Genomic DNA, 27834 nt, shown 5'->3' on the forward strand with positions numbered 1-27834 from the left:
GTGTGTGTGTGTGTGTGTGTGTGTGTGTGTGTGTGAGAGAGTGAGTGAAGGAGAAGGAAGATGGACAGACAGATGATGGGCAACTTACATACAGCAAGGTCCAGAACAATGCATAAAGTAAACAGCAACGACATGGACATTGGTTGAAGAGTGCATTTATTGAGATTCAGTGAATTATCACAGTACTTGCTGTAAACATATAACAATATTACAATTTGAGATATATAGATCTCTTGAAGTAGAAATATAACAATATGTGTATCTACAGAAATATAGTTTCATAAACAAGTAAATAAAATTGACAGATCAACAACTCATATAGTTTCTTATACAAAATTATTGTAAATAGCATAAAAATAAATATTTCAAATGTCATCAACAACAAAGACTGGCACAGGTAATATCACAGAAAAACACATCTAAAATTAATACTATATAAATGTATGAGAGGAATCCCATAGGGACTACAAGAAGTAGCTGCCATCAATCTCAAGGGATGTTCCAATCAGGACGAGGTTGTGTCTCAGTTTGTACAGGCAGCCATGGCAAAGAGAACCTTGGCAACATAATGCATATATCATGTATATATGTGGCCACCGAGATGTTCAAATCAGGTGGAGGTTGTGTCTCACAGTTTGTACAGACAGCCATGGCAAGGAGAACCTTGGCAACATAATGCCTATATCATGTATATATGTGGCCACCAAGATGTTCCAATCTGGAGGAGGTTGTTTCTCACAGTTTGTACAGGCAGCCATTCTCTTCATCTGTTCCCAAACTTGACGAAATCTCTACCTGGAACCCACATTTTGACTCGAACGATGATGTCTCAGCAGCTGTGGAGAATTTTTTGAACAGCAAATAGAAGAACTTCTATGACACTGGGACAAAATCCTTCCAACACCATTGGAAAAAGTGTATCAGTGTGGAGTTTAATTATGTTGAAAAAAGACAACATTTTATTTAAATGTGTAAGGTAAAGTCTTTCTATGTGAAGCTCAGAATATGTGAATCCACCTCATATGTATAACATGTACAATCTATCACACATGACTACTTTGGTACAGCCAATGAAATATTTATCAAATTAGAAACCACAAAAGCCTGGGGTGTTTACAAATATTAACACAGCGTGTCATTCAACCAGGCAAATTGACTACAGAGTATTTATTTACAAATACTTCAGGTGTTTTATGATAGCAAAAACATCTTGTCCATATACACTGTACATTGCCTGAAAGTGTATTGTTGTTTCCAGGCACTGACTTTGCATAAGCTGAGAATGGACAGTTGTAAATGTTAATAGTGATCATATTGACCACTGTCTACTAGTGTGCTCTGTGCCGGGTTATATATTGTAAATCTTGAAATTAACGCGAATGTGAAATAAATGCGAAAATTGCGAGTGGTCTTTGTTCATATTAATGAACTTCGCATTTATGTCTCTAAATGACCGGACAGCGGACATACCAAGTTGAATATAAACGCATACACGGTTTATTGAGCAGCAGTTGTAACAAGTATATGCCAATGTCATTCAAAGAATAGGAATTACCTACAATAGGAATCGGGAGAGTTATCACTGCTGGGATCAAAAGATCTACGCACTCGTGTCAAGCTTGTTGACGCCTACTCCTCATACCAATCAGTGAACTGTTGTTGGTTGAATTATTATATTGCCTATGAACTTAATGCCAGTCAACAGATTAACATATAAACTGTGTGTTGTTTTTAAGAATACACTGTTTATAGTTTTTATGGATGTGCTCTACTCTGCGCTAAAAAGCGGTGCTATTTGCTGTTTGATTAGATTACACTAAGGATATGGGGGGGGGGGGGGGGGGGGGTATGAGTATGTACAAGGCAATGGGGTACATATTGGGGTAGCCCTCAACAGTGTGAGGTGAAGGTGTTTAAGATGTCCCTAGATACATAACAGTGGGACTTGTACACCATTTGTATTGTGCCATACATGAACAAAACAATTCATCTCACTGATGCAGAGCAAATGCAATATACATGCATCTCCAAAAGCAGAATGTATCTTTCATTTTCAAATTTGCAAAACACCTCGAAAGACCAAATCCTCCCTGAATTTCAACCATGATGGGCAGACATAAACAGTCTACTCTTGTTCAGGTCAAGAAGACAAGAATATCCAATAAACAGGATCCTAATGTTAACAATCTGTAGAAAAAAGTCAAGCAAGTAAACATAACTTTCGCATGTCTTTGCTTACAGTCATGAAATAGACTTAAAGTTGAGAGGCAATGGACAACATGAACATTCCGCTTTACCCGCAACTGTATCACACAGTGACTACCGATACTCAAAGAAACACAAAACTGTTCAGATCATTCTAAACTCCACCCATGACCTCCCCATTATAAAGGCACAAAATATATATATCCACATAAATATGTCATTATGATACTGACAGAAGAATAGAGTTACTAGGTTCTACAGCTCTACAGCACACCTAATTTTGTCTTGAATATTATTAGATGTAAGGAGTCTTACAAAGAAAGAAACGGGTTCTTACACGACAGATATCCTCCCTGTATATTGCCTATAATTAGATTTCACATTGATATCTGAGGCCTCACTTTTTTATTTTTATGTTTATCAGATTTATTCTATAAAATAAAAATAAAAATAGCTGGCTATGTGGTTAAGTTAGTTAGTATTTATTTATATGAAAATTATTCTGCTGTGGATTAAAAACTGCAGCTGTCTTCTTGAATCACTGAAAGTGATGAAGACATGGAATTAATATATAACTGATTTTATTGTCTATATGACTAGCGGGTGACATCATAAAAATAATTTTTTGTATGTCTAATTTATTTCTTGGATCGGCAGCTTTTCAGTAGGGAGGGTGTGAAACAAAATATATATAATGTGTGGCCTGAGTAATTGGCTGAGCAGTGGGCCAAAATGTGGTCGGAGTTTGAAGATGGCCAGATATTACAATGCACAAAAGCTGAAAGCCACAGCAGGGTAAACACTCAGCATAAGGCAGTATCATATTGTGTTATTTCCAATACCATATTATTCATTGGATATCATTTTTTAATAATTACATACCGTATGCAGACATGGGCAAAATATAACAGATATGGAGGTCAGGTTAAAATATGATACAAGTTATATGACCATAGCTCAGGTCATCCATGCAAAGTTTCAGTTTTCAAGATCATGGAGATGTAAGACAATTAACAGTAGTGCAATTACCTTCACATCTTCCCAAGACAAAAAATAAATCAGTTGTCACCTGAAGAATATTTTTGATTATCACAAAATAAAAAATAACACAAGCATTAGAAGTCACCCCCAAAGTCACCACCACCAAAATCATCCCCACCAAAATCACCTCCACCAAAATCATCTCCGCCCCCATAGTCGTCATATCCCCCATCATATCCTCCATCATCATACCCACCCTGATCATACCCACCCTGATCATAACCCCCTTGATCATAACCCCCCTGATCATAACCACCCTGGTCATAACCCCCCTGGTCATAACCCCCTTCTTGCCCTTGTTCACCATAGTTATTCTCAGTGTTATTCTCCGTGATGTTGGTGTTTTCAATGTTTGTATTGTCAATATCATAATGGTTGTTAATGTTGATATTGTCACCTCCATGGTAGCCCCCATACCCACCCCAGCCTCCATACCCTCCATATCCTCCATACCCCCACCCATAGCCAAAGCCCATAGGTCGACTCAAGCCATAGCCAAGAGCAGCACCCATCAGCATGCCTGCAACAGAGCAAAAGCATTCATGAGCAAATGAGGCATAGGATTGCATATGAATGTGATCCTGAAAATCAGGACCCTTTTATGCAAGCTTGAGTGCTATGAGTGTACAAGTTTTTGAAAACATAATTTTACCCACAATTTAACCTTCATCGAAAAAAGATAAGAAACAAAGGTGTGGAAAAGCCACTATGGGGACACCTCCTTCAACATACCTGTAGCAAGCCCATCCCCTGACCCCCTCCTCCCTCGGTCCTGCACAACAACAGTTGTGTTCCCGCCACTGTTTCCTCCACGCTGCTGGGGGTAGTGTCCCCCTCGCTGCTGAGGGTAGGACACGTTACCTTGCCTTGGCTGCTGACCCTGATAGTAAGGGGGTGGGGCTTGACTGCCCTGGGGTGGTGGGTAATGAGGAGGAGCACCTGTATTAATCAAATGTCGTCACACAATTTACTCATGCTAAACCTGAACCATGTGCATTACGAGGATAAAGAAAGCATGACACACTGAGGATAAAGAAAGCATGACACACTGAAGATAAAGAAAGCATGACACACTGGTGACAAAGAAAGCATGACACACTGGAGATAAAGAAAGCATGACACACTGGTGACAAAGAGAGCATGGCACACTGAGGATAAAGAAAGCATGACACACTGGAGATAAAGAAAGCATGACACACCGGTGACAAAGAAAGCATGACACACCGGTGACAAAGAAAGCATGACACACCGGTGACAAAGAAAGCATGACACACTGGAGATAAAGAAAGCATGACATACCGGTGACAAAGAAAGCATGACATACCGGTGACAAAGAAAGCATGACACACTGGTGACAAAGAAAGCATGTCACACCGGTGACAAAGAAAGCATGACATACTGGTGACAAAGAAAGCATGACACACTGGAGATAAAGAAAGCATGACACACTGGTGATAAAGAAAGCATGACATACCGGTGACAAAGAAAGCATGACACACTGGTGACAAAGAAAGCATGTCACACTGGTGACAAAGAAAGCATGACAAACCGGTGACAAAGAAAGCATGACACACCGGTGACAAAGAAACCATGTCACACTGGTGACAAAGAAAGCATGACACACTGGAGATAAAGAAAGCATGACACACTGGTGACAAGGAAAGCATGACACACTGGTGACAAAGAAAGCATGACACACTGGTGACAAAGAAAGCATGACACACCGGTGACAAAGAAAGCATGACACACTGGAGATAAAGAAAGCATGACATACCGGTGACAAAGAAAGCATGACATACCGGTGACAAAGAAAGCATGACATACCGGTGACAAAGAAAGCATGACATACCGGTGACAAAGAAAGCATGACACACTGGTGACAAAGAAAGCATGACACACTGGAGATAAAGAAAGCATGACACACTGGTGACAAAGAAAGCATGACACACTGGTGATAAAGAAAGCATGACACACTTGTGACAAAGAAAGCATGACACACTGGAGATAAAGAAAGCATGACACACCGGTGACAAAGAAAGCATGACACACTGGAGATAAAGAAAGCATGACACACTGGTGACAAAGAAAGCATGACATACCGGTGACAAAGAAAGCATGACACACCGGTGACAAAGAAAGCATGACACACTGGTGATAAAGAAAGCATGACATACCGGTGACAAAGAAAGCATGACACACTGGAGATAAAGAAAGCATGACATACCAGTGACAAAGAAAGCATGACATACCGGTGACAAAGAAAGCATGACACACCGGTGACAAAGAAAGCATGACACACCGGTGACAAAGAAAGCATGACACACCGGTGACAAAGCATGACACACTGGTGACAAAGAAAGCATGACACACTGGAGATAAAGAAAGCATGACACACTGGAGATAAAGAAAGCATGACACACTGGTGACAAAGAAAGCATGACACACTGGAGATAAAGAAAGCATGACACACTGGTGACAAAGAAAGCATGACACACTGGAGATAAAGAAAGCATGACACACTGGTGATAAAGAAAGCATGACATACCGGTGACAAAGAAAGCATGACACACTGGTGACAAAGAAAGCATGACAAACCGGTGACAAAGAAAGCATGACACACCGGTGACAAAGAAAGCATGTCACACTGGTGACAAAGAAAGCATGACACACTGGAGATAAAGAAAGCATGACACACTGGTGACAAGGAAAGCATGACACACTGGTGACAAAGAAAGCATGACACACTGGTGACAAAGAAAGCATGACACACCGGTGACAAAGAAAGCATGACACACTGGAGATAAAGAAAGCATGACATACCGGTGACAAAGAAAGCATGACATACCGGTGACAAAGAAAGCATGACATACCGGTGACAAAGAAAGCATGACACACTGGTGACAAAGAAAGCATGACACACTGGAGATAAAGAAAGCATGACACACTGGTGACAAAGAAAGCATGACACACTGGAGATAAAGAAAGCATGACATACCGGTGACAAAGAAAGCATGACATACCGGTGACAAAGAAAGCATGACACACCGGTGACAAAGAAAGCATGACACACTGGTGATAAAGAAAGCATGACATACCGGTGACAAAGAAAGCATGACACACTGGAGATAAAGAAAGCATGACATACCAGTGACAAAGAAAGCATGACATACCGGTGACAAAGAAAGCATGACACACCGGTGACAAAGAAAGCATGACACACCGGTGACAAAGAAAGCATGACACACCGGTGACAAAGAAAGCATGACACACCGGTGACAAAGCATGACACACTGGTGACAAAGAAAGCATGACACACTGGAGATAAAGAAAGCATGACACACTGGAGATAAAGAAAGCATGACACACTGGAGATAAACAAAGCATGACACACTGAGGACAAGAGAAGAATGGCACACCCTAGGACAAAGAAATCACGACACATTGTAGGTAAAGAATAATGGCACACTGACATATAATCATTTTGTATGGCTGCATGTAATCAACAGCTAATCTTATGAAAAGGTCAATGTAAACAAGATACAATTTTACAACAGTTACAATTTGTAGGAGGCAAATCCTATTTTAAACACATTTTTCGACAGACTGCAACACATATTTGTTCTACAAAGAAACAATGTGTAGGTAAGGGCATACCTGTTACTCCAGGGTTGAAGCCTGGGGGTGGGGGCCCTCCTGGAGGAGGGGCACTCGGTGTACCCTGGGGAGGACCTTGAGCCTGGGGTGGCTGTGGGGGTGGGGGTAGCTGAAAGATATAGTGCTTTCATATTGAACTGCCTCAATAGAATAATATTCAAATAATTGATTACTCTTGTTGCGGTCAATATGCGAAAACAAGGACCTGAGATCGAGGTCCTTGATTTTGCATATTGACCTTGTCACGTGTAGTCATTTGTTTCGTTAAACTGAAATTCAGCCTATAAACTGTCCTCTGTTTCACTACAGTGCCGTAGCTGTGAACTGTGAAATGTTGGTACCAGAGGCCATCTTGTTTTACAGCAGACCAGTCAATATTCATCAAAACAGGTCAATATTGATGACTGGAAGAGACAATATTCATCACAACAGGTCAATATTGATCATTGGAAGAGACAACATTCATCAAAACAGGTCAATATTGATGATTGGAAGAGACAATATTCATCACAACAGGTCAATATTGATCATTGGAAGAGACAACATTCATCAAAACAGGTCAATATTGATGATTGGAAGAGACAACATTCATCAAAACAGGTCAATATTGATGATTGGAAGAGACAACATTCATCAAAACAGGTCAATATTGATGATTGGAAGAGACAATATTCATCAAAACAGGTCAATATTGATCATTGGAAGAGACAATATTCATCACAACAGGTCAATACTGATCATTGGAAGAGACAATATTCATCACAATAGGTCAATATTGATCATTGGAAGGGACAATTTTCATCACAACAGGTCAATACTGATCATTGGAAGAGACAATATTCGAGGTTAGAGTCAGTCATGTGACTTGGGGGTGTACATTGAAATGTATTGTTTTGTCATGGGGTAGAGGTAGAGGTAAATCAATAATAAATGGTTGTACTAGATCATACGCTACTATTACATGACTGAATAAATGAATGTTGTTAAGGCTACAGTCAGCAATATTCCATCTATATCATTGCCACTTGTAAACAATCAAATCTGTATCAGGCAAACCAGTGACTGAATGCATAAGCATTTGGGATGCGAGTCTCCAAGTGAGATTCCCCAATCCTGGTGAGTCAGCTCAGACATTTGGTGAAAAAATACTATCATATAGGTCAACCATACGCAGTTATTGTCAAATGTTATGAAAAAAGGTAATTATAAGGATATGAATAATGAACCTTAAAATACAAAACAAACCTCAAAGAACAACCCTGACATCGTATAAGTAGCAAAGAAAAGAATAAAAACTGTGGGTACAAAAGGACATCAGTGTACACCAAACACTAAAGGGCAACATTCACAACAAACAGCACCAGAGGGCACTGCAATTTGTACAACATTCCGAGTGATATCGGCTTGTTCTGCTGTGTAGGATATGTGCGTGCATTGGGCAACACAACACCATGGAGCACAACACAGTTGGCGTTGCTTATTGTGAATCCTTATTGTGTTCAGTGTCTTTTCGTGTGCACTGACATTCTTTTGCACATATTGTTCTTTGTTTCATATGGCATCTTATGTTTGTCAGGGTTGTTCATTGGTATTTGTTTAGTATTTTGAGTTTCAATATATTCATATGCAAATGACCTTTCATTATATTAACATTTAACCTATTTGTCGCTCATACCATTTGACCACAGACTCTCCCATGGGATGTAATAATAGTTATATCAAGTATATGTAAGTATTCAAAGATCAATGTAAACTCTCGATAGTTGCGTATGGTACATACCGTTTTCACAATTTCCGTCATCCAAGAACTAGAACGAAAAGTATTATATAAATTAAACCAGCATGTGAGAGGTTGAGTGGAGGGGATGTATTTACCTAATTTATCCTAAAAACACACTAAAAACTTGTGATAGATTACAATGAGTTTTCGTTGATATTTTTCAAGTACAACGATGATCCTGAAAAGTGGGTACCCGGTAGCCTAGGACGAAGGGGTCAAACAGGCTAAATGAGCCTGAATAGTGAAGATCTGCCAGTTCTGATACAGACACTTCCACCAGAGGCCCTGTTTTGATGGAAAACTAGCATGTATAGGACAAGCGGCTTCCAACATGTGCGCTCCTTCAGCCTCATCCAAGGAGTGAACCTGCAGGTCATCTCTCCTAAAGCATGGAGCTTTAAACGAGGGGGCTAAGGAGAACATCACAAAACAAAACGTCATCCAGATAACCAGTGGCCAAGATGAATCAGACCAAGGCGTAGTTTCACCTCGTATCTCTGTTGTGATGATCTATGAGAGTCAGTAATAGAAGGTGATGCCAGTGAAACAATCGCCGACTGGGTATATAAAACTGTCACAACATAATGCACAATGACTGATGTGGTAGTAGAAGTTGTATTTCTTCCAAGCTCCAGGGACACCAGATATGCATACCATGGAGGTTGTAAATACACCGTAAACAACAAGAAACATGAACATCTCTACTGGAGAGAGAGATATAGACCCGTGTGTGGGACTAAACTCTATGTATGAAGTCTATGAACTTTTAGGTGCTAAACTATTCACTTGCCATGAATAAAACAGTACTGACATCCAAACACTATCTGGTTTTACACCCCTACTTGATAAATATTGGAATGCTCTGTTTTGAGATGGTTAGTCTCAGGTACTGATCCCTTGAATAAGCCTGAATATTTACCTCAATTATTTACCCGGTACTTATTCTTAACTACATATTTGACCAATCAGGATGACACCACAGACGCAGAGGATGACAGACACTTCAGAAGCAGGTCATGACATAAGCCCACTTAACCTTCAGTCAGGTGAGGTAAATACATGCATACATCAATCAGTGTAGCTTGGTAAAAAAAAATAAATATGTTAAAAACAAGTTGTATGTTATTCCAAATACATTCCACTGAGAAATACATGAGTAATGGGCAAACATGACATAGTCAATATGGCTGCCATTAAAATAGCATACTGTGAGCACTTTCTCCAGAGACTATACATGCCATAGCTGGAATCATGTCTGCAAAGTTTCAGCTTCATAGACCCTCTGCTTTTAGAAGTGTCAAAAAGGTAAAAGCTTACAATGGATGGATGGATGGGCCATGGACAATGTGCCACAACATTTTACAGTCAGGTATAACAAAAAGGCATTTAATGGTCATTCAACAAATTAACTTTTTTTGCCTGCAAAATGAAAGCAGTAATTAAAAACTGTATTTTTTTGGTTGGTGGCCATGAATTTATGTTTGTCAAGTATGTTTTACAATTGGATTCCTTCAAGCATTCAGAAGAAAAGCAGATTATTTCCTTCTAATTTTAGCATAAGTATTGATATAAAAATGATGTTTTTGCCCTCACTTTACAAAAGCTGGAGCTCTGTTGTTGTACCATTTAATTTTGTAAGCTCTGTTATCAAACTCACTTCAGTTCATTCTGATCAGAGAATAGAATCCACACCATGTCAGCCTGTTTGCTGTTTTTTCTGGGTATGGCCATCATGTCGGAAACTTTTCCACCAGGAGGCGGGTCTGGCCTGTTGGGGACCTGTTGACATACTGGCCCAACTGCCAGATACTGACATGTGTCCTGGAGATCAACATAAGAAACTGACATGTATCCTGGAGAACAACATAGAAACTGAAATGTGTCCTGGAGAACATATATACTGACATGTGTCCTGGAGAACATATATACTGACATGTGTTCTGCAGAACAACACAGATACTGACATGTGTCCTGGAGAACAACATAGAAACTGAAATGTGTCCTGGAGAACATATATACTGACATGTGTCCTGGAGAACATATATACTGACATGTGTCGTGCAAAACACACATACTGGCATATGTCCTGCAGAACACAGATACTGACATGTGTCCTTAGAGAACAACATAGGTACCAGAGGCTTGTACTTTGTAATGTCCTTCTAGAGGCTAGTACTTTGTAATGTCCCTGTAGTGGCTAGTACTTTGTAATGTCCCTGTCTGCCTGTAGTGGCTAGTACTTTGTAATGTCCCTGTAGAGGCTAGTACTTTGTAATGTCCCTGTCTGCCTGTAGTGGCTAGTACTTTGTAATGTCCCTGTAGTGGCTAGTACTTTGTAATGTCCCTGTAGTGGCTAGTACTTTGTAATGTCCCTGTAGTGGCTAGTACTTTGTAATGTCCCTGTAGTGGCTAGTACTTTGTAATGTCCCTGTAGTGTTTGTACTTTGTAATGTCCCTGTAGTGTTTGTACTTTGTAATGTACCTGTAGTGGCTAGTACTTTGTAATGTCCCTGTAGTGGCTAGTACTTTGTAATGTCCCTGTAGTGGCTAGTACTTTGTAATGTCCCTGTAGTGTTTGTACTTTGTAATGTCCCTGTAGTGTTTGTACTTTGTAATGTACCTGTAGTGGCTAGTACTTTGTAATGTCCCTGTCTGCCTGTAGTGGCTAGTACTTTGTAATGTCCCTGTCTGCCTGTAGTGGCTAGTACTTTGTAATGTCCCTGTCTGCCTGTAGTGTTTGTACTTTGTAATGTCCCTGTAGAGGCTAGTACTTTGTAATGTCCCTGTCTGCCTGTAGAGGCTAGTACTTTGTAATGTCCCTGTCTGCCTGTAGAGGCTAGTACTTTGTAATGTCCCTGTCTGCCTGTAGAGGCTAGTACTTTGTAATGTCCCTGTCTGCCTGTAGTGGCTAGTACTTTGTAATGTCCCTGTAGAGGCTAGTACTTTGAAATGTCCCTGTCTGCCTGTAGTGGCTAGTACTTTGTAATTTTCCTGTAGTGGCTAGTACTTTGTAATGTCCCTGTAGTGGCTAGTACTTTGTAATGTCCCTGTAGTGGCTAGTACTTTGTAATGTCCCTGTAGTGGCTAGTACTTTGTAATGTCCCTGTAGTGGCTAGTACTTTGTAATGTCCCTGTAGTGTTTGTACTTTGTAATGTCCCTGTAGTGTTTGTACTTTGTAATGTACCTGTAGTGGCTAGTACTTTGTAATGTCCCTGTAGTGGCTAGTGCTTTGTAATGTCCCTGTAGTGGCTAGTACTTTGTAATGTCCCTGTAGTGTTTGTACTTTGTAATGTCCCTGTAGTGTTTGTACTTTGTAATGTCCCTGTAGTGGCTAGTACTTTGTAATGTCCCTGTAGTGGCTAGTACTTTGTAATGTCCCTGTAGTGGCTAGTACTTTGTAATGTCCCTGTAGTGTTTGTACTTTGTAATGTCCCTGTAGTGTTTGTACTTTGTAATGTCCCTGTAGTGGCTAGTACTTTGTAATGTCCCTGTAGTGGCTAGTACTTTGTAATGTCCCTGTAGGGGCTAGTACTTTGTAATGTCCCTGTCTGCCTGTAGTGGCTAGTACTTTGTAATGTCCCTGTCTGCCTGTAGAGGCTAGTACTTTGTAATGTCCCTGTCTGCCTGTAGTGGCTAGTACTTTGTAATGTCCCTGTAGAGGCTAGTACTTTGTAATGTCCCTGTCTGCCTGTAGTGGCTAGTACTTTGTAATGTCCCTGTAGTGGCTAGTTCTTTGTAATGTCCCTGTAGTGGCTAGTACTTTGTAATGTCCCTGTAGTGGCTAGTACTTTGTAATGTCCCTGTAGTGGCTAGTACTTTGTAATGTCCCTGTAGTGGCTAGTACTTTGTAATGTCCCTGTAGTGTTTGTACTTTGTAATGTCCCTGTAGTGTTTGTACTTTGTAATGTACCTGTAGTGGCTAGTACTTTGTAATGTCCCTGTAGTGGCTAGTACTTTATAATGTCCCTGTAGTGGCTAGTACTTTGTAATGTCCCTGTAGTGTTTGTACTTTGAAATGTCCCTGTAGTGTTTGTACTTTGTAATGTACCTGTAGTGGCTAGTACTTTGTAATGTCCCTGTCTGCCTGTAGTGGCTAGTACTTTGTAATGTCCCTGTCTGCCTGTAGTGGCTAGTACTTTGTAATGTCCCTGTCTGCCTGTAGTGTTTGTACTTTGTAATGTCCCTGTAGAGGCTAGTACTTTGTAATGTCCCTGTCTGCCTGTAGAGGCTAGTACTTTGTAATGTCCCTGTCTGCCTGTAGAGGCTAGTACTTTGTAATGTCCCTGTCTGCCTGTAGAGGCTAGTACTTTGTAATGTCCCTGTCTGCCTGTAGTGGCTAGTACTTTGTAATGTCCCTGTAGAGGCTAGTACTTTGTAATGTCCCTGTCTGCCTGTAGTGGCTAGTACTTTGTAATGTTCCTGTAGTGGCTAGTACTTTGTAATGTCCCTGTAGTGGCTAGTACTTTGTAATGTCCCTGTAGTGGCTAGTACTTTGTAATGTCCCTGTAGTGTTTGTACTTTGTAATGTCCCTGTAGTGTTTGTACTTTGTAATGTACCTGTAGTGGCTAGTACTTTGTAATGTCCCTGTAGTGGCTAGTGCTTTGTAATGTCCCTGTAGTGGCTAGTACTTTGTAATGTCCCTGTAGTGTTTGTACTTTGTAATGTCCCTGTAGTGTTTGTACTTTGTAATGTCCCTGTAGTGGCTAGTACTTTGTAATGTCCCTGTAGTGGCTAGTACTTTGTAATGTCCCTGTAGTGGCTAGTACTTTGTAATGTCCCTGTAGTGTTTGTACTTTGTAATGTCCCTGTAGTGTTTGTACTTTGTAATGTCCCTGTAGTGGCTAGTACTTTGTAATGTCCCTGTAGTGGCTAGTACTTTGTAATGTCCCTGTAGGGGCTAGTACTTTGTAATGTCCCTGTCTGCCTGTAGTGGCTAGTACTTTGTAATGTCCCTGTCTGCCTGTAGAGGCTAGTACTTTGTAATGTCCCTGTCTGCCTGTAGTGGCTAGTACTTTGTAATGTCCCTGTAGAGACTAGTACTTTGTAATGTCCCTGTCTGCCTGTAGTGGCTAGTACTTTGTAATGTCCCTGTAGTGGCTAGTTCTTTGTAATGTCCCTGTAGTGGCTAGTACTTTGTAATGTCCCTGTAGTGGCTAGTACTTTGTAATGTCCCTGTAGTGGCTAGTACTTTGTAATGTCCCTGTAGTGGCTAGTACTTTGTAATGTCCCTGTAGTGTTTGTACTTTGTAATGTCCCTGTAGTGTTTGTACTTTGTAATGTACCTGTAGTGGCTAGTACTTTGTAATGTCCCTGTAGTGGCTAGTACTTTATAATGTCCCTGTAGTGGCTAGTACTTTGTAATGTCCCTGTAGTGTTTGTACTTTGAAATGTCCCTGTAGTGTTTGTACTTTGTAATGTACCTGTAGTGGCTAGTACTTTGTAATGTCCCTGTCTGCCTGTAGTGGCTAGTACTTTGTAATGTCCCTGTCTGCCTGTAGTGGCTAGTACTTTGTAATGTCCCTGTCTGCCTGTAGTGTTTGTACTTTGTAATGTCCCTGTAGAGGCTAGTACTTTGTAATGTCCCTGTCTGCCTGTAGAGGCTAGTACTTTGTAATGTCCCTGTCTGCCTGTAGAGGCTAGTACTTTGTAATGTCCCTGTCTGCCTGTAGAGGCTAGTACTTTGTAATGTCCCTGTCTGCCTGTAGTGGCTAGTACTTTGTAATGTCCCTGTAGAGGCTAGTACTTTGTAATGTCCCTGTCTGCCTGTAGTGGCTAGTACTTTGTAATGTTCCTGTAGTGGCTAGTACTTTGTAATGTCCCTGTAGTGGCTAGTACTTTGTAATGTCCCTGTAGTGGCTAGTACTTTGTAATGTCCCTGTAGTGGCTAGTACTTTGTAATGTCCCTGTAGTGTTTGTACTTTGTAATGTCCCTGTAGTGTTTGTACTTTGTAATGTACCTGTAGTGGCTAGTACTTTGTAATGTCCCTGTAGTGGCTAGTGCTTTGTAATGTCCCTGTAGTGGCTAGTACTTTGTAATGTCCCTGTAGTGTTTGTACTTTGTAATGTCCCTGTAGTGTTTGTACTTTGTAATGTCCCTGTAGTGGCTAGTACTTTGTAATGTCCCTGTAGTGGCTAGTACTTTGTAATGTCCCTGTAGTGGCTAGTACTTTGTAATGTCCCTGTAGTGTTTGTACTTTGTAATGTCCCTGTGTGCCTGTAGTGTTTGTACTTTGTAATGTCCCTGTGGTGTTTGTACTTTGTAATGTCCCTGTAGTGGCTAGTACTTTGTAATGTCCCTGTAGTGGTTAGTACTTTGTAATGTCCCTGTAGTGGATAGTACTTTGTAATGTACCTGTAGTGGCTAGTACTTTGTAATGTCCCTGTAGTGGCTAGTACTTTGTAATGTCCCTGTAGTGTTTGTACTTTGTAATGTCCCTGTAGTGTTTGTACTTTGTAATGTCCCTGTAGTGTTTGTACTTTGTAATGTCCCTGTAGTGGCTAGTACTTTGTAATGTCCCTGTAGTGGCTAGTACTTTGTAATGTCCCTGTAGTGTTTGTACTTTGTAATGTCCCTGTAGTGGCTAGTACTTTGTAATGTCCCTGTAGTGGCTTGTACTTTGTAATGTCCCTGTAGTGGCTAGTACTTTGTAATGTCCCTGTAGTGGCTAGTACTTTGTAATGTCCCTGTAGTGGCTAGTACTTTGTAATGTCCCTGTAGTGTTTGTACTTTGTAATGTCCCTGTGTGCCTGTAGTGTTTGTACTTTGTAATGTCCCTGTGGTGTTTGTACTTTGTAATGTCCCTGTAGTGGCTAGTACTTTGTAATGTCCCTGTAGTGGTTAGTACTTTGTAATGTCCCTGTAGTGGCTAGTACTTTGTAATGTACCTGTAGTGGCTAGTACTTTGTAATGTCCCTGTAGTGGCTAGTACTTTGTAATGTCCCTGTAGTGGCTAGTACTTTGTAATGTCCCTGTAGTGTTTGTACTTTGTAATGTCCCTGTAGTGTTTGTACTTTGTAATGTCCCTGTAGTGGCTAGTACTTTGTAATGTCCCTGTAGTGGCTAGTACTTTGTAATGTCCCTGTAGTGTTTGTACTTTGTAATGTCCCTGTAGTGGCTAGTACTTTGTAATGTCCCTGTAGTGGCTTGTACTTTGTAATGTCCCTGTAGTGGATAGTACTTTGTAATGTCCCTGTAGTGGCTAGTACTTTGTAATGTCCCTGTAGTGGCTAGTACTTTGTAATGTACCTGTAGTGGCTAGTACTTTGTAATGTCCCTGTAGTGGCTAGTACTTTGTAATGTACCTGTAGTGGCTAGTACTTTGTAATGTCCCTGTAGTGTTTGTACTTTGTAATGTCCCTGTAGTGTTTGTACTTTGTAATGTCCCTGTAGTGTTTGTACTTTGTAATGTCCCTGTAGTGGCTAGTACTTTGTAATGTCCCTGTAGTGGCTAGTACTTTGTAATGTCCCTGTAGTGTTTGTACTTTGTAATGTCCCTGTAGTGGCTAGTACTTTGTAATGTCCCTGTAGTGGCTAGTACTTTGTAATGTCCCTGTAGTGGCTAGTACTTTGTAATGTCCCTGTAGTGGCTAGTACTTTGTAATGTACCTGTAGTGGCTAGTACTTTGTAATGTCCCTGTAGTGGCTAGTACTTTGTAATGTCCCTGTAGTGTTTGTACTTTGTAATGTCCCTGTAGTGGCTAGTACTTTGTAATGTCCCTGTAGTGGCTAGTACTTTGTAATGTCCCTGTAGTGGCTAGTACTTTGTAATGTCCCTGTAGTGTTTGTACTTTGTAATGTCCCTGTAGTGGCTTGTACTTTGTAATGTCCCTGTAGTGGCTAGTACTTTGTAATGTCCCCTGTAGTGGCTAGTACTTTGGAATGTCCCTGTAGTGGCTAGTACTTTGTAATGTCCCTGTAGTGGCTAGTACTTTGTAATGTCCCTGTAGTGGCTAGTACTTTGTAATGTCCCTGTAGTGGCTAGTACTGTACCTCCCTCAAGAGGCTTGCAACAATTACCTGCTGTTGACTATACACAGTACCTTCATTCTCACGGCTCCCTTGGCTTCGTAGCTGCCCTGACTGTCGTACCATGCAAGGGTACTGTCTGCGTGCAGTTTGAAAAAGTTTTGTTTCCATCCATTTGATAGGAACCCCTCTGAAAAGTTAAAACCTTCAATAAGACATGACCTTTATGAAGTGAGATTGGATCCAAACAATGTAATAAACTTGTCTGTGTGTGTGAATGTCACTTTTATCATGTTGAGAGACGCCTGAAACATGACATAGACTTGACAGATGCTTTTCATATTGGTAATATCAATAAACTCAGGGTCATAGTCAGGAAGAATCTGTGATTACATGACATCGATAAGGGTTGAAACTCTGCACCTAAATTTTCCAAATAGAGAGAAAGGTAATCCAACATAAACTTGAAGAGACATGGTAGTGATTGGGTTAATAACTAAACTAACAAGATCCATTTTCAATTTATTTTCTTTCTTTTTGCAACAGATCTACAACAAACAGTTCAAAATATGAATTGCTGGTCTTGACTCATGAAGACTTACTGTTATATCTACGCAAAAATCCTGTTTTTGTGATCGGTGTGTTGGCTGAAACAAAGATGATAAAAAAAATACATACATGTAATACATCAGGAAAATTCTACCTCACTAAACAGGTCACAAAACTGTAGCATGTTCAGGCCGCTAGTTCGTCAACATTTACAGAAAAAAATGAATTAACACCTACTCCTCAAGAAATGCTTAATTAGTATTCAAAAGTTAATGCAAATAAGGGTGTTTATTTGTAAGATTATCATCAATGATTTTCAGGATTATATCTTGGAAATATGCAGCCATTCACCTGAAACCATGTGTCGCCAAATGTTCTTATAGCCTTCAATGTATTCAAGCAATGTAAAACTGTTCTATTTCAGCTGTTGTTTGTGCCATGCCATACAGATGTTATCATATGATATACCAAAGCTCTAGACACTCTCAGGAGCCAAGCTGCCGAACACACTCACCCATCCAAGTACTCTCCGCAACCACCTGATTTGTGACTTGTGTGCTGTACACAGGATTGTGAGCCACCACCTCACACATCTAACAGCTTGAAATACTAGAAGCAATAACTATTGCTCTGACTTCTGGCAGTTTGTAATCAGACATCTATCATTACATGACTGTAGTTTTAATTGATCTTGGTGATACTACATATGACTGCAGTACCCGATGTGGTTACCAGCTCCTTCTAAGGACAAATGCTACATAATAGATCCAACATTTTGTTTGTTACTTTTCTGTTTAACGCTACACTCGGCAATATTTCAGCTATATAAAGACAGTCTGTAAATAATCGAGTCTGGACTAGACAATCCGGTGATTGACATCATGAGCACTGATTTAGGCAAATACGATGACATGCATCAACCAAGTCAGCAAGCTAATCACCCAATCCCATTAGTCGCCTCCTAAGGCAAGGATGGGTTGTTTAAGGCCTTTTCTCTATACAGATCTTCACAGGTCTGATCCAACATTCAGCCTGGAACTGAACACATATATATGTATACATGCTGTCGATCATTAAATTGTGCAAGAATGCATGTGTTATTTGCCTACTTTATAAAGTGACATTTTTGTATCCTGAAATTTATTGTCATGTCAGGCTTACTACACATGCAGGTAACAATGTCATTTATCACACAACAAAGGTGCCCTAAACAATGTCATTTATAATATAAGATAGCTAAGAAATATATTGTGAAGAACAATGAAGAACAAAGCATTGTTCTATAATTATGTCATTTCTGGAAATTCAAACATGTGCTCACAATTTGATGATGTTGTAAATTGGACAAAGTTATTTTTGAGAGGGAAGTGTCTTGTGAATTATTCCCCATAAATGTAGCTGGGCAATGTAGATAAATGCAGTGGCCCAACCATTGCACCCAAAATTAGGACGTCCAAAATGAACACACTTCAGAAACTTGTAAGCATGGCAGGGAGAGCCTGGAGGACAACCCCATCTTTGAATGCCTGTCACATCAGCAACATCAGAAATTATCCTGAGAATCCATAATATGGTGATGACCGGCAGTCGATTGACTGAGCATCATATTGCTAGTGCAGAATGCATTCCCTTGTCACAAAAACTTTGGCAATGAAAAATGTATCAGCTCGTTGGATTCCAAAGCTTCTTACATTTGATAAAAAATGTACGAGGCACAACAATGTCTCTTGATAATCTGGCTTTGTTTGAAGCTGATCCAGAAAGATTCTTGCAACAATTTGTGACTATGGATGAAACCAGGATTCACCACTTCCAGTCCAAACAACAATCAAAACAGTGGAAGCAATTGACAGCACCACCACCAAAGGAGGCAACAACTGTCCCATCAGCTGGAAAGGATTTGGCCTCCGTGTTCTGGGATATCAAGGATGTCATGGTGGACCATCTTCCAAAAAGACAGACAATAAACAGAGCATGTTATACTGTACTACTGAGGCAACTACGGGATGAAAGTAAGACTAATGGGTGATAGAGGCTGAGAAAAGGTGTGCTCTTCCATCAGGATAATACACCAGTGCAATAATCAGTCATTGCCATGGCTACAATCCATGAGTGTGGCTTTCGACTCCAATGATGATGTCATAGGAGACCTCTTTTAAAATCCCTCCAACATTGTTGGCAAAGGTGTTTCATTAATTTTGCTGAAGGTTCATGAACTTGCCATATTCACATACCAATCAGCTCAACTAGAACACAGACAGTATTTGGTTTCACCTTCAGAACAGGTACAGGGTGCAATAGGGTGAAACAGTGAGTGAGTGAGTATGGTTTTATGCCGCTTTTAGCAATATTCCAGCAATACCATGGTGGGGGAAACCAGAAATGGGCTTCACACATTGTACCTATGCCGGGAATCGAACCCGGGTCTTCGGAGTGATGAGCGAATGCTTTAACCACAAGGGTACCCGACCGCCCCAGTGTGAAACAGTTTAAGCTATGTCATGTATAAAAGAGATGACCCAAAAACTAGTCCATATTCTTAACAAGAGTCATCCGAAGATAACATATCCCCCCGACGTGGCATGTCGGTAAACTGTGTGTACCTTCAAATGTATTTAGATAGATGGCAAGGAAATCTTTTTCCTTTATGCCAAAACCAGAAATATAATGAAGGTTATTAAATATTGGTTCATGAAGCTCACTTTCTGATGATCTCATGAAATTGTAATAACAATAGCTTCGCAGATTCACATATGAATAGCTCTGTAGTAGCCTCATGACACAAAGGCATAAAGAGAATGTACTAGTTTATGAAGCTCACATCATATTTAGTATATGATATCAGTAAATAGCACACCTTAGAATTATATGTCAGGGGCTACAAATTAAAAAGATTAAAATCTATAAATAACAAACTGCACTACTAGTGAACGTGATTGAAATGTGCATAAAGTTTGGTGAATCTCTGTCGCATGGTTTAGAAGATATGCTCCATCAATTTTTAATTTAAATTGAAAAAAAAGAAAAGAAAAATCAGTTAATATCAAAGGCAGTACTACATAACCTGCTTGATAGGTGTAAAAACTTTTGAGAAGCTAAGTTGTATGGTTCAGGAGATATGGTCCAGACAAGAGCACTACCCTCAAATTTCCAAAGTTCATCATATTTCCATGGAAACGACAAAAATATGAAATTCTAAAAATCCCTTAATAGCAAAAAGCACTTCTACTGAGCCTGATTGGTAAGTGTACCAAGTTTTGTGAAGCTAGGTTGTACGGTTTAGAAAATATGCTCCGGACAAAAGCAGTACCCTCAAATTTCCTATGTTCATCATATTTCCATGGAAACGACAAAAGAAAAAAATTCTAAAAATCTCTAAATAGCAAAAGGCACTACTACTGAGTCTGATTGGTAAGTGTACCAAGTTTTGTGAAGCTAGGTTGTATGGTTTAGGAAATATGCTCCGGACAAACAATGATTACAGACGGACAGACAGACGGACGGACAGACAGACAGACATACTGATGGCTATATCCCCCCGTCATTATATGTCGGGGGAATAATAAATCATCTAGATTTCAAATGAAAGGGTTACAGTTGGATACCCTAGCTAGCAGAGGGCACAGACATTACCACTTTTTATTCTGATCTTAGGTTTCTTGATCACGTTGATAACTGTTTTGAAGATCTGAAATGTGTGTATTGTGACCACAGTTAATAATATTATTTCTATATGTGTTGATATGCTCATTTAAATGAGGTGATGAAAAGTGGAACATTTACATTTGTTATTAAGACTTAAATTAAAATCTTGTAGTGTTTTAAAATACTACAAAAATAGTATTCCCACAAAGGCAGGTGACAGAATTGAAGAGGCCCGCCCCCACTGGGATTCCAGGTTAGAATTGAAATCCAGAGGCAGAATAAAAAATGTTCCAATTCCAAAATGTAGGCCCAGAGGAAAAACTGTAGGCCCAAACATTTTCATTGAAGCAGAGAGACATACTCTCGCAAATTAAATTCCAAAACACTACTCATCAACCAGAAGCTTTTACTCCTATCACACTGAGTTCCCAGGGACTCTGTGGTGATAGATGAAGCCAACATTTAAAGAAATTATCAGCTTGTAAAACATCTTTGCTACTTCATGTCATACGCCATGTGAAAGGTCAACATGGTCAAATCCTACTGTTTATAAATATGAGTTATGTTTTCACAATATTTAAATAATGTATTTATAACTTAATTAACAATTAGCTATGCACTAAGTTATTTCTTTTTAATTGTTTTTAATTTTAATTGTTCAAGTAATCACCAAATGAGGATAAAAGAATTTTAAGTATGATCTATCATCACATATTTTCCAATATTAGTGGCTTTCTGCTGAGTGACATGAAAAAATACTGGAAAATACCTCTTTTTTTGAAGCTTTGTATAAATAACATGTGCGAAGATTCATTGGATGTTTTTGTATCATCAGAAAAATCTGACTATAAATATTATTACAGTAACCTCGCCAGGAGTATTTTCGTAATTAGATTTAGATTTCAGATTTAGACTAAAGTGTTTGGCTTTATCTTGTTATTTTAAATGCTTTAAGCAAGAAATCATCTGTGTGGAGCGTTGGAATCATGTTGTCAACCAGTGAAACCCAAAATTTAATAAAAAGTGTACAGATTTTCCTCAAAATACACAGGATTAATCTGTTAAAAGAGATAGCAAACCCATACCCTACCTCACAACTAACCCTGAGGATCGTAAAGGGATGCTTGAATGGCATGTGGTATCCAACCCAAAGAGAATTATAGACAATATGGGTAATGTCTCACCTAGGCCCTGTAAATGCTTCAATGTAGGTCAAGTTTAACCAAATATGTGATGTTGATCATTGAATTGTCACCGCACAAAATTATATCATGATGCAATTATGAGCAGTTGCTAAAAAGTGGAGGTGACATTGCATGCAGGGTTGATGAGAAACACACAAAGGGACGAAGACATTGGACACACTGGAGATGACATTGGAGACAGAGAAGAAGACATTGGACACAGAGAAGAAGACATTGGACACAGGGATGAAGACATTGGACACAGAGAAGAAGACACTAAACACAGGGAAGAAGACATTGGACACAGAGATGAAGACACTAGACACAGAGAAGAAGACATTGGACACAGAGAAGAAGACACTGGACACAGAGGACATGACATTGGACACAGGGAAGAAGACTTTGCACACAGGGAAGAAGACATTGGACACAGGGAAGAAGACATTGGACACAGGAGAAGAATACATTGGACACAGTGGACATGACATTGGACACAGGGAAGAAGACTTTGCACACAGGGGAGATGACACTGGACACAGGGAAGAAGACATTGGACACAGTGGAGATGACAGTGGACATGGGGGAAATGACATTGGACATAGAGAAGATGACATTGGACAAAGGGATGAAGACATTGGACACAGAGGACATGACATTTGCACACAGGGAAGAAGACTTTGCACACAGGGAAGAAGACATTGGACACAGGGAAGAAGACATTGGACACAGGAGAAGAATACATTGGACACAGTGGACATGACATTGGACACAGGGAAGAAGACATTGGACACAGGGAGGAAGACATTGGACACAGGGGAGATGACAGTGGACACGGGGTAAATGACACTGGACATAGAGAAGATGACTTTGCACACAGGGAAGAAGACTTTGCACACAGAGGACATGAGATTTGCACACAGGGAAGAAGACTTTGCACACAGGAAAGAAGACATTGGACACAGGGGAGATGACATTGGACACATTGAAGAATACATTGGACACAGGGAAGAAGACATTTGACACAGGGAAGAAGACCTTGCACACAGGGAAGAAGACATTGGACACAGTGGAGAAGACAGTTGACACGGGGAAGAAGACAGTTGACACGGGGAAGAAGACTTTGCACACAGGGAAGAAGACATTGGACACAGGGAAGAAGACATTGGACACAGAGGACATGACATTGGACACAGAGGACATGACATTGGACACAGAGAAGAAGACTTTGCACACAGTGGAGATGACATTGCACACATTGAAGAAAACATTGGACACAGGGAAGAAGACAGTTGACACGGGGAAGAAGACTTTGCACACAGGGAAGAAGACATTGGACACAGGGGAGAAGACATCGGACACAGGGAAGAAGACATTGGACACAGAGGACATGACATTGGACACGACATTGGACACGACATTGGACGCAGGGAAGAAGACTTTGCAAACAGGGAAGAAGACTTTGCACACAGGGAAGAAGACACTGGACACAGGGAAGGAGACATTGGACACAGGAGAAGAAGACATTGGACACAGTGAACATGACATTGGACAAAGGGAAGAAGACTTTGCGGACAGGGGAGATGACATTGGACACATTGAAGAGAACATTGGACACAGGGAAGAAGACAGTTGACACAGGGAAGAAGACTTTGCACACAGGGAAGAACACATTGGACACAGAGGAGAAGACAGCTGACATGGGGAAGAAGACTTTGCACACAGGGAAGAAGACAGAGGACATGACATTGGACACGACATTGGACACAGGGAAGAAGACTTTGCACACAGTGGAGATGACATTGGACACAGAGAAGAAGACATTGGACACAGGGAAGAAGACTTTGCACACAGTGGAGATGACATTGGACACATTGAAGAAAACATTGGACACAGGGAAGGAGACAGTTGACATGTGGAAGAAGACTTTGCACACAGGGAAGAAGACATTGGACACAGGGGAGAAGACTTTGCAGACAGGGGAGATGACATTGGACACATTGAAGAAAACATTGGACACAGGGAAGAAGACAGTTGACACAGGGAAGAAGACTTTGCACACAGGGAAGAAGACATTGGACACAGGGAAGAAGACTTTGCACACAGGGAAGAAGACACTGGACACAGGGAAAAAGACATTTGACACAGAGGACATGACATTCGACACAGGGAAGAAGACTTTGCACACAGGGAAGAAGACATTGGACACAGGGAAGAAGACATTGGACACAGGGAAGAAGACATTGGACACAGTGGACATGACATTGGACACAGGGAAGAAGACTTTGCACACAGGGGAGATGACATTGGACACAGGGAAGAAGACATTGGACACAGGGAGGAAGACATTGGACACAGGGGAGTTGACAGTGGACATGGGGGAAATGACATTGGACATAGAGAAGATGACATTGGACACAGGGAAAAAGACATTGGACACAGAGGACATGACATTTGCACACAGGGAAGAAGACTTTGCACACAGGGAAGAAGACATGGGACACAGGAGAAGAATACATTGGACACAGTGGACATGACACAGGGAGGAAGACATTGGACACGGGGGAAATGACATTGGACACAGAGAAGATGACATTAGACACAGGGAAGAAGACATTGGACACAGCATGCACAGGGGAGATGACATTGGACACAGAGGATATAACATTGGACACAGCGAAGATGACACTGGACACAGTGGTGATGACATTGGACACAGTGAAGAAGACATTGGACACAGGGGAAATGACATTGGACATAGGGGAGATGACATCAATGACTTGACATGGGCATCATTGATTATCAATGACTACACATTGACAACACCGACTAAACATGGACATCACTGTCTACACATGGGCACCAATGGCTCCACATAGACTTCAAGGACTGCACATGCACATCAATGACTACTCAGTGACACCAATGACTACACATGGACATCAATGACTGATGGAAGCATTTTCAGGATCTCTAAGGATCATGAAGTGGTGTTCAATCTGAAAAGGGTACATAACACTTATGATCCTATAGGAGGGTTTGATCAGAAGGGGGCTAGAATGCCGTAGATTTCTATACCAGATTCATTCATCCGTTTTGTAAATGTCTTTTTTGAAAAATAGGGAGATATAGCTGAAAATAAGCAGAAAACAATGACCCTGCAGTGAACAAAGGCTGCGTGCAATTACATGATCACACCACGAAATTTAACGCCAAAGCAATTCATAAACATCGAAAATCAGGCAACATCGAAAATCGGAAAGGAGATCCAGGGGCTAAGGAGGACAGAGTTGGGGTAAGCTACCCTAACCGCAAGGATCGAAATAGCACCCAAGATCTGTGAAACGAGAGCCGCTATGTAAGCTACATCTGCATATCGTTGCTCTATTAGGCTATATGCCATTCGTGATACAAAATGTGCCACAGAATACTTCGTTCGCTTGTTTCACTATTTCATATTAATTTCACTGAACGAATTTATGGTGAAGAAACATACGAGACACATCTACCGACTCCGTTCCGCCACACGACATCGTTATTGCAGATCTGGAAGCGTCTTAATCTTTTTAAGATGACAGGAATGAAACATTATTTACACTGACATCATTCCATTACAACGGAAGTAAACAACTTATAATTGTCAGTAATACGCATGCGCAGAAAATATTGATTAGTTCAAAACAAAACACTTACGGCGGATTAGGAATATCTTGTATGATTTCTTTCTGCATTATTAACATCAACGAAACAATATTTATTGTTTTTATATGTATATAGCGTATGTATCTATGGAATTAGTATTTTTTATTTAATTTATTGTATGATTGATTGCTAGTTAATATTCTCCTGAATTCGCTTTGTGACGACTTCCTTCTTTTATTTTATTTGATGTGTACCAAACTACGGAAATATTGCAAAGTTAACAACATTAAGATTCAAAGTATCGGTCACATTTTACTGTACATTATGTTTTAAAAACATGACAGTGTCTTTATCAAATGAGTTAAGATCAAAAGCGAAACTAAAGCGGGCACCTGCTAAAAATAACTCTGTAACATGGCGAAGTCTAAGTCGGCATTATCGTAAGTATATTACACACGCTGTTTTATGTGTTGATTTTGAGGTGATGGGTAAAAGTTATTATCAACGTGTGCTTGACATGTGAATAATATCACCCTTTCGTTGAGTCAGTTCTATTTGACTTGTTTATAAGGCAATATGAAGCACGTGGCGTTACGATTCAGAGAGCTTCATAATCGAAGTTCGAACAAGTGAGCGTGGTCATTTCTGGTTGGCTGGTAAGATGAGGCAACTTTGCAAGATACATTGTACATGGGTCAGCAAATGAACTAACAAGAATCTGATAATTTGAAAATGATTCTCACTGTGAAATGAATATAAAATATTTTATTGATTGTGTTACCATAGTGAATACGTATCTCTAGCATTTTGCCAAGACTGTACAATTTTCTAAAGTTAGTTTATGGGCCTATGTCATAATAAGCGATGGATTCGCATAAATTGATTGTACATTCCCTCTAAAGTGGATTTTGATCTCACGTGTAGCTTTTGTGTAGACACCATCTTGTACTGAAGGAATTGGTAAATACCATATACTCAGCCATAGAAACTAACATTTTTCGTGCACTAGCCTTGACCTTATAATGATAACGTATATAGCAAAACCCTTATATGACAACTTTCTACTACTCCTTTTGATACCTTAAATATTGGGCAGTTTTGCAATGACTACAGGACAAGTGCTAATTTCTACGCTGCATACTCCCAGGATGTAATAATTAGCTTTATAGGAGCTTTTGTTTTAAGTTTCAGTTATGGCAAAAATAATTTGCCAAGTTAATGTCTGTCAGCAAATGCTTGTAGGTTTCGCTAAATTGGTAAATGTCTTCCACCTGTGTCAGTTACATGACACATTGTGATATAATTAAAGTACAGTAGAACACGGATATAACGAACACGGATACAACGAACTGTTAAAAAATACCCGATTTATCTCCTATGTAATATCATATAAAATTTATGTATATAACGAACTCTCTACAGCGAACTAACGGATACAGCGAACTGATATCTGATCACCAACGAGCCCATCTATCAATAATTAGTGATGTGTATAGCGAACGGAGATATCTCACTCAGTGTCAAGTGTCACTGACAATTGGCTGTACGCAATCAGTGGCGAATCAATACAATCAGTGGTGACGGATCAACCTTGTTAAATTTGCATTGTGTTAATCTTACCTGTACATGTAATCTTGTCTGTAAAACAAACATTAAACATATACATTTTACGAGATGTGTCCAAGTGTCAGTTCACTTGCATATGCTATCATCAATAATAAGAGGAAAGCTATCAGTTTAGACACGAAATTGAGAATTATTATTGCTGTTGATGCTGGCATAAAAGCCAAGAAAGACCAAAGCGGACAAACTTGCAGTGAAATTAGGCCATGAAGATTTCACATGTAACACTGCAATTGTGTTTTGTCTTATCCAAGATGGCAGACATTTCCGAGTAAAAACGTGTATAACGAACAACGGATATAACAAACTGATTTCTCTGGTCCCTTGTAGTTCGTTATATTCGTGTTCTACTGTACTCTTTATAGTAGCATTAAATTCAACTTTCACTCTCTCCATGGTACGTCTGACCAGCTAACAATTTCATGTTGTCATAACTTTGTGTTTACGTTGTGGTAACCTTAGGGATATTACGTTGTGGTAATGTTGTATTTTACGTTGTGGCAATGTGTTATAATATTACGTCCCTACAACGTTTATCTGTGGATT

At 40.1% G+C, this 27834-nt stretch overlaps 2 protein-coding genes across 2 annotated transcripts in view; one reads left to right on the plus strand and one right to left on the minus strand.

Moving 5' to 3' along the window:
- Positions 1-284: 284 nt before the first annotated feature.
- On the minus strand, positions 285-25630 carry LOC139442318 (FHA domain-containing protein FhaA-like). Its single transcript, XM_071223109.1, has 8 exons — positions 25520-25630; positions 17251-17295; positions 16723-16838; positions 10338-10501; positions 8681-8708; positions 6901-7009; positions 3979-4185; positions 285-3766 (listed from the first exon to the last, which is right to left on the minus strand). Exons 1-8 carry the CDS (start codon positions 25554-25556, stop codon positions 3321-3323), a joined length of 1152 nt encoding a protein of 383 aa, XP_071079210.1. The 5' UTR covers positions 25557-25630; the 3' UTR covers positions 285-3320.
- Positions 25631-25977: 347 nt separating this feature from the next.
- Positions 25978-27834, plus strand: part of LOC139442315 (neutral alpha-glucosidase AB-like) — a 53938-nt gene continuing 52081 nt past the window's right edge. The window contains exon 1 of the mRNA XM_071223106.1: positions 25978-26105. Coding sequence (XP_071079207.1) covers positions 26080-26105 — 26 coding nt within the window. The 5' untranslated portion in view covers positions 25978-26079. The remainder of the gene's footprint in view (positions 26106-27834) is intronic.

This window comes from Haliotis cracherodii, unplaced genomic scaffold (assembly GCF_022045235.1).
Source record: "Haliotis cracherodii isolate W230 unplaced genomic scaffold, xgHalCrac1.p SCAF_5, whole genome shotgun sequence".
Classification (NCBI taxonomy): Eukaryota; Metazoa; Mollusca; class Gastropoda; order Lepetellida; family Haliotidae; genus Haliotis; species Haliotis cracherodii.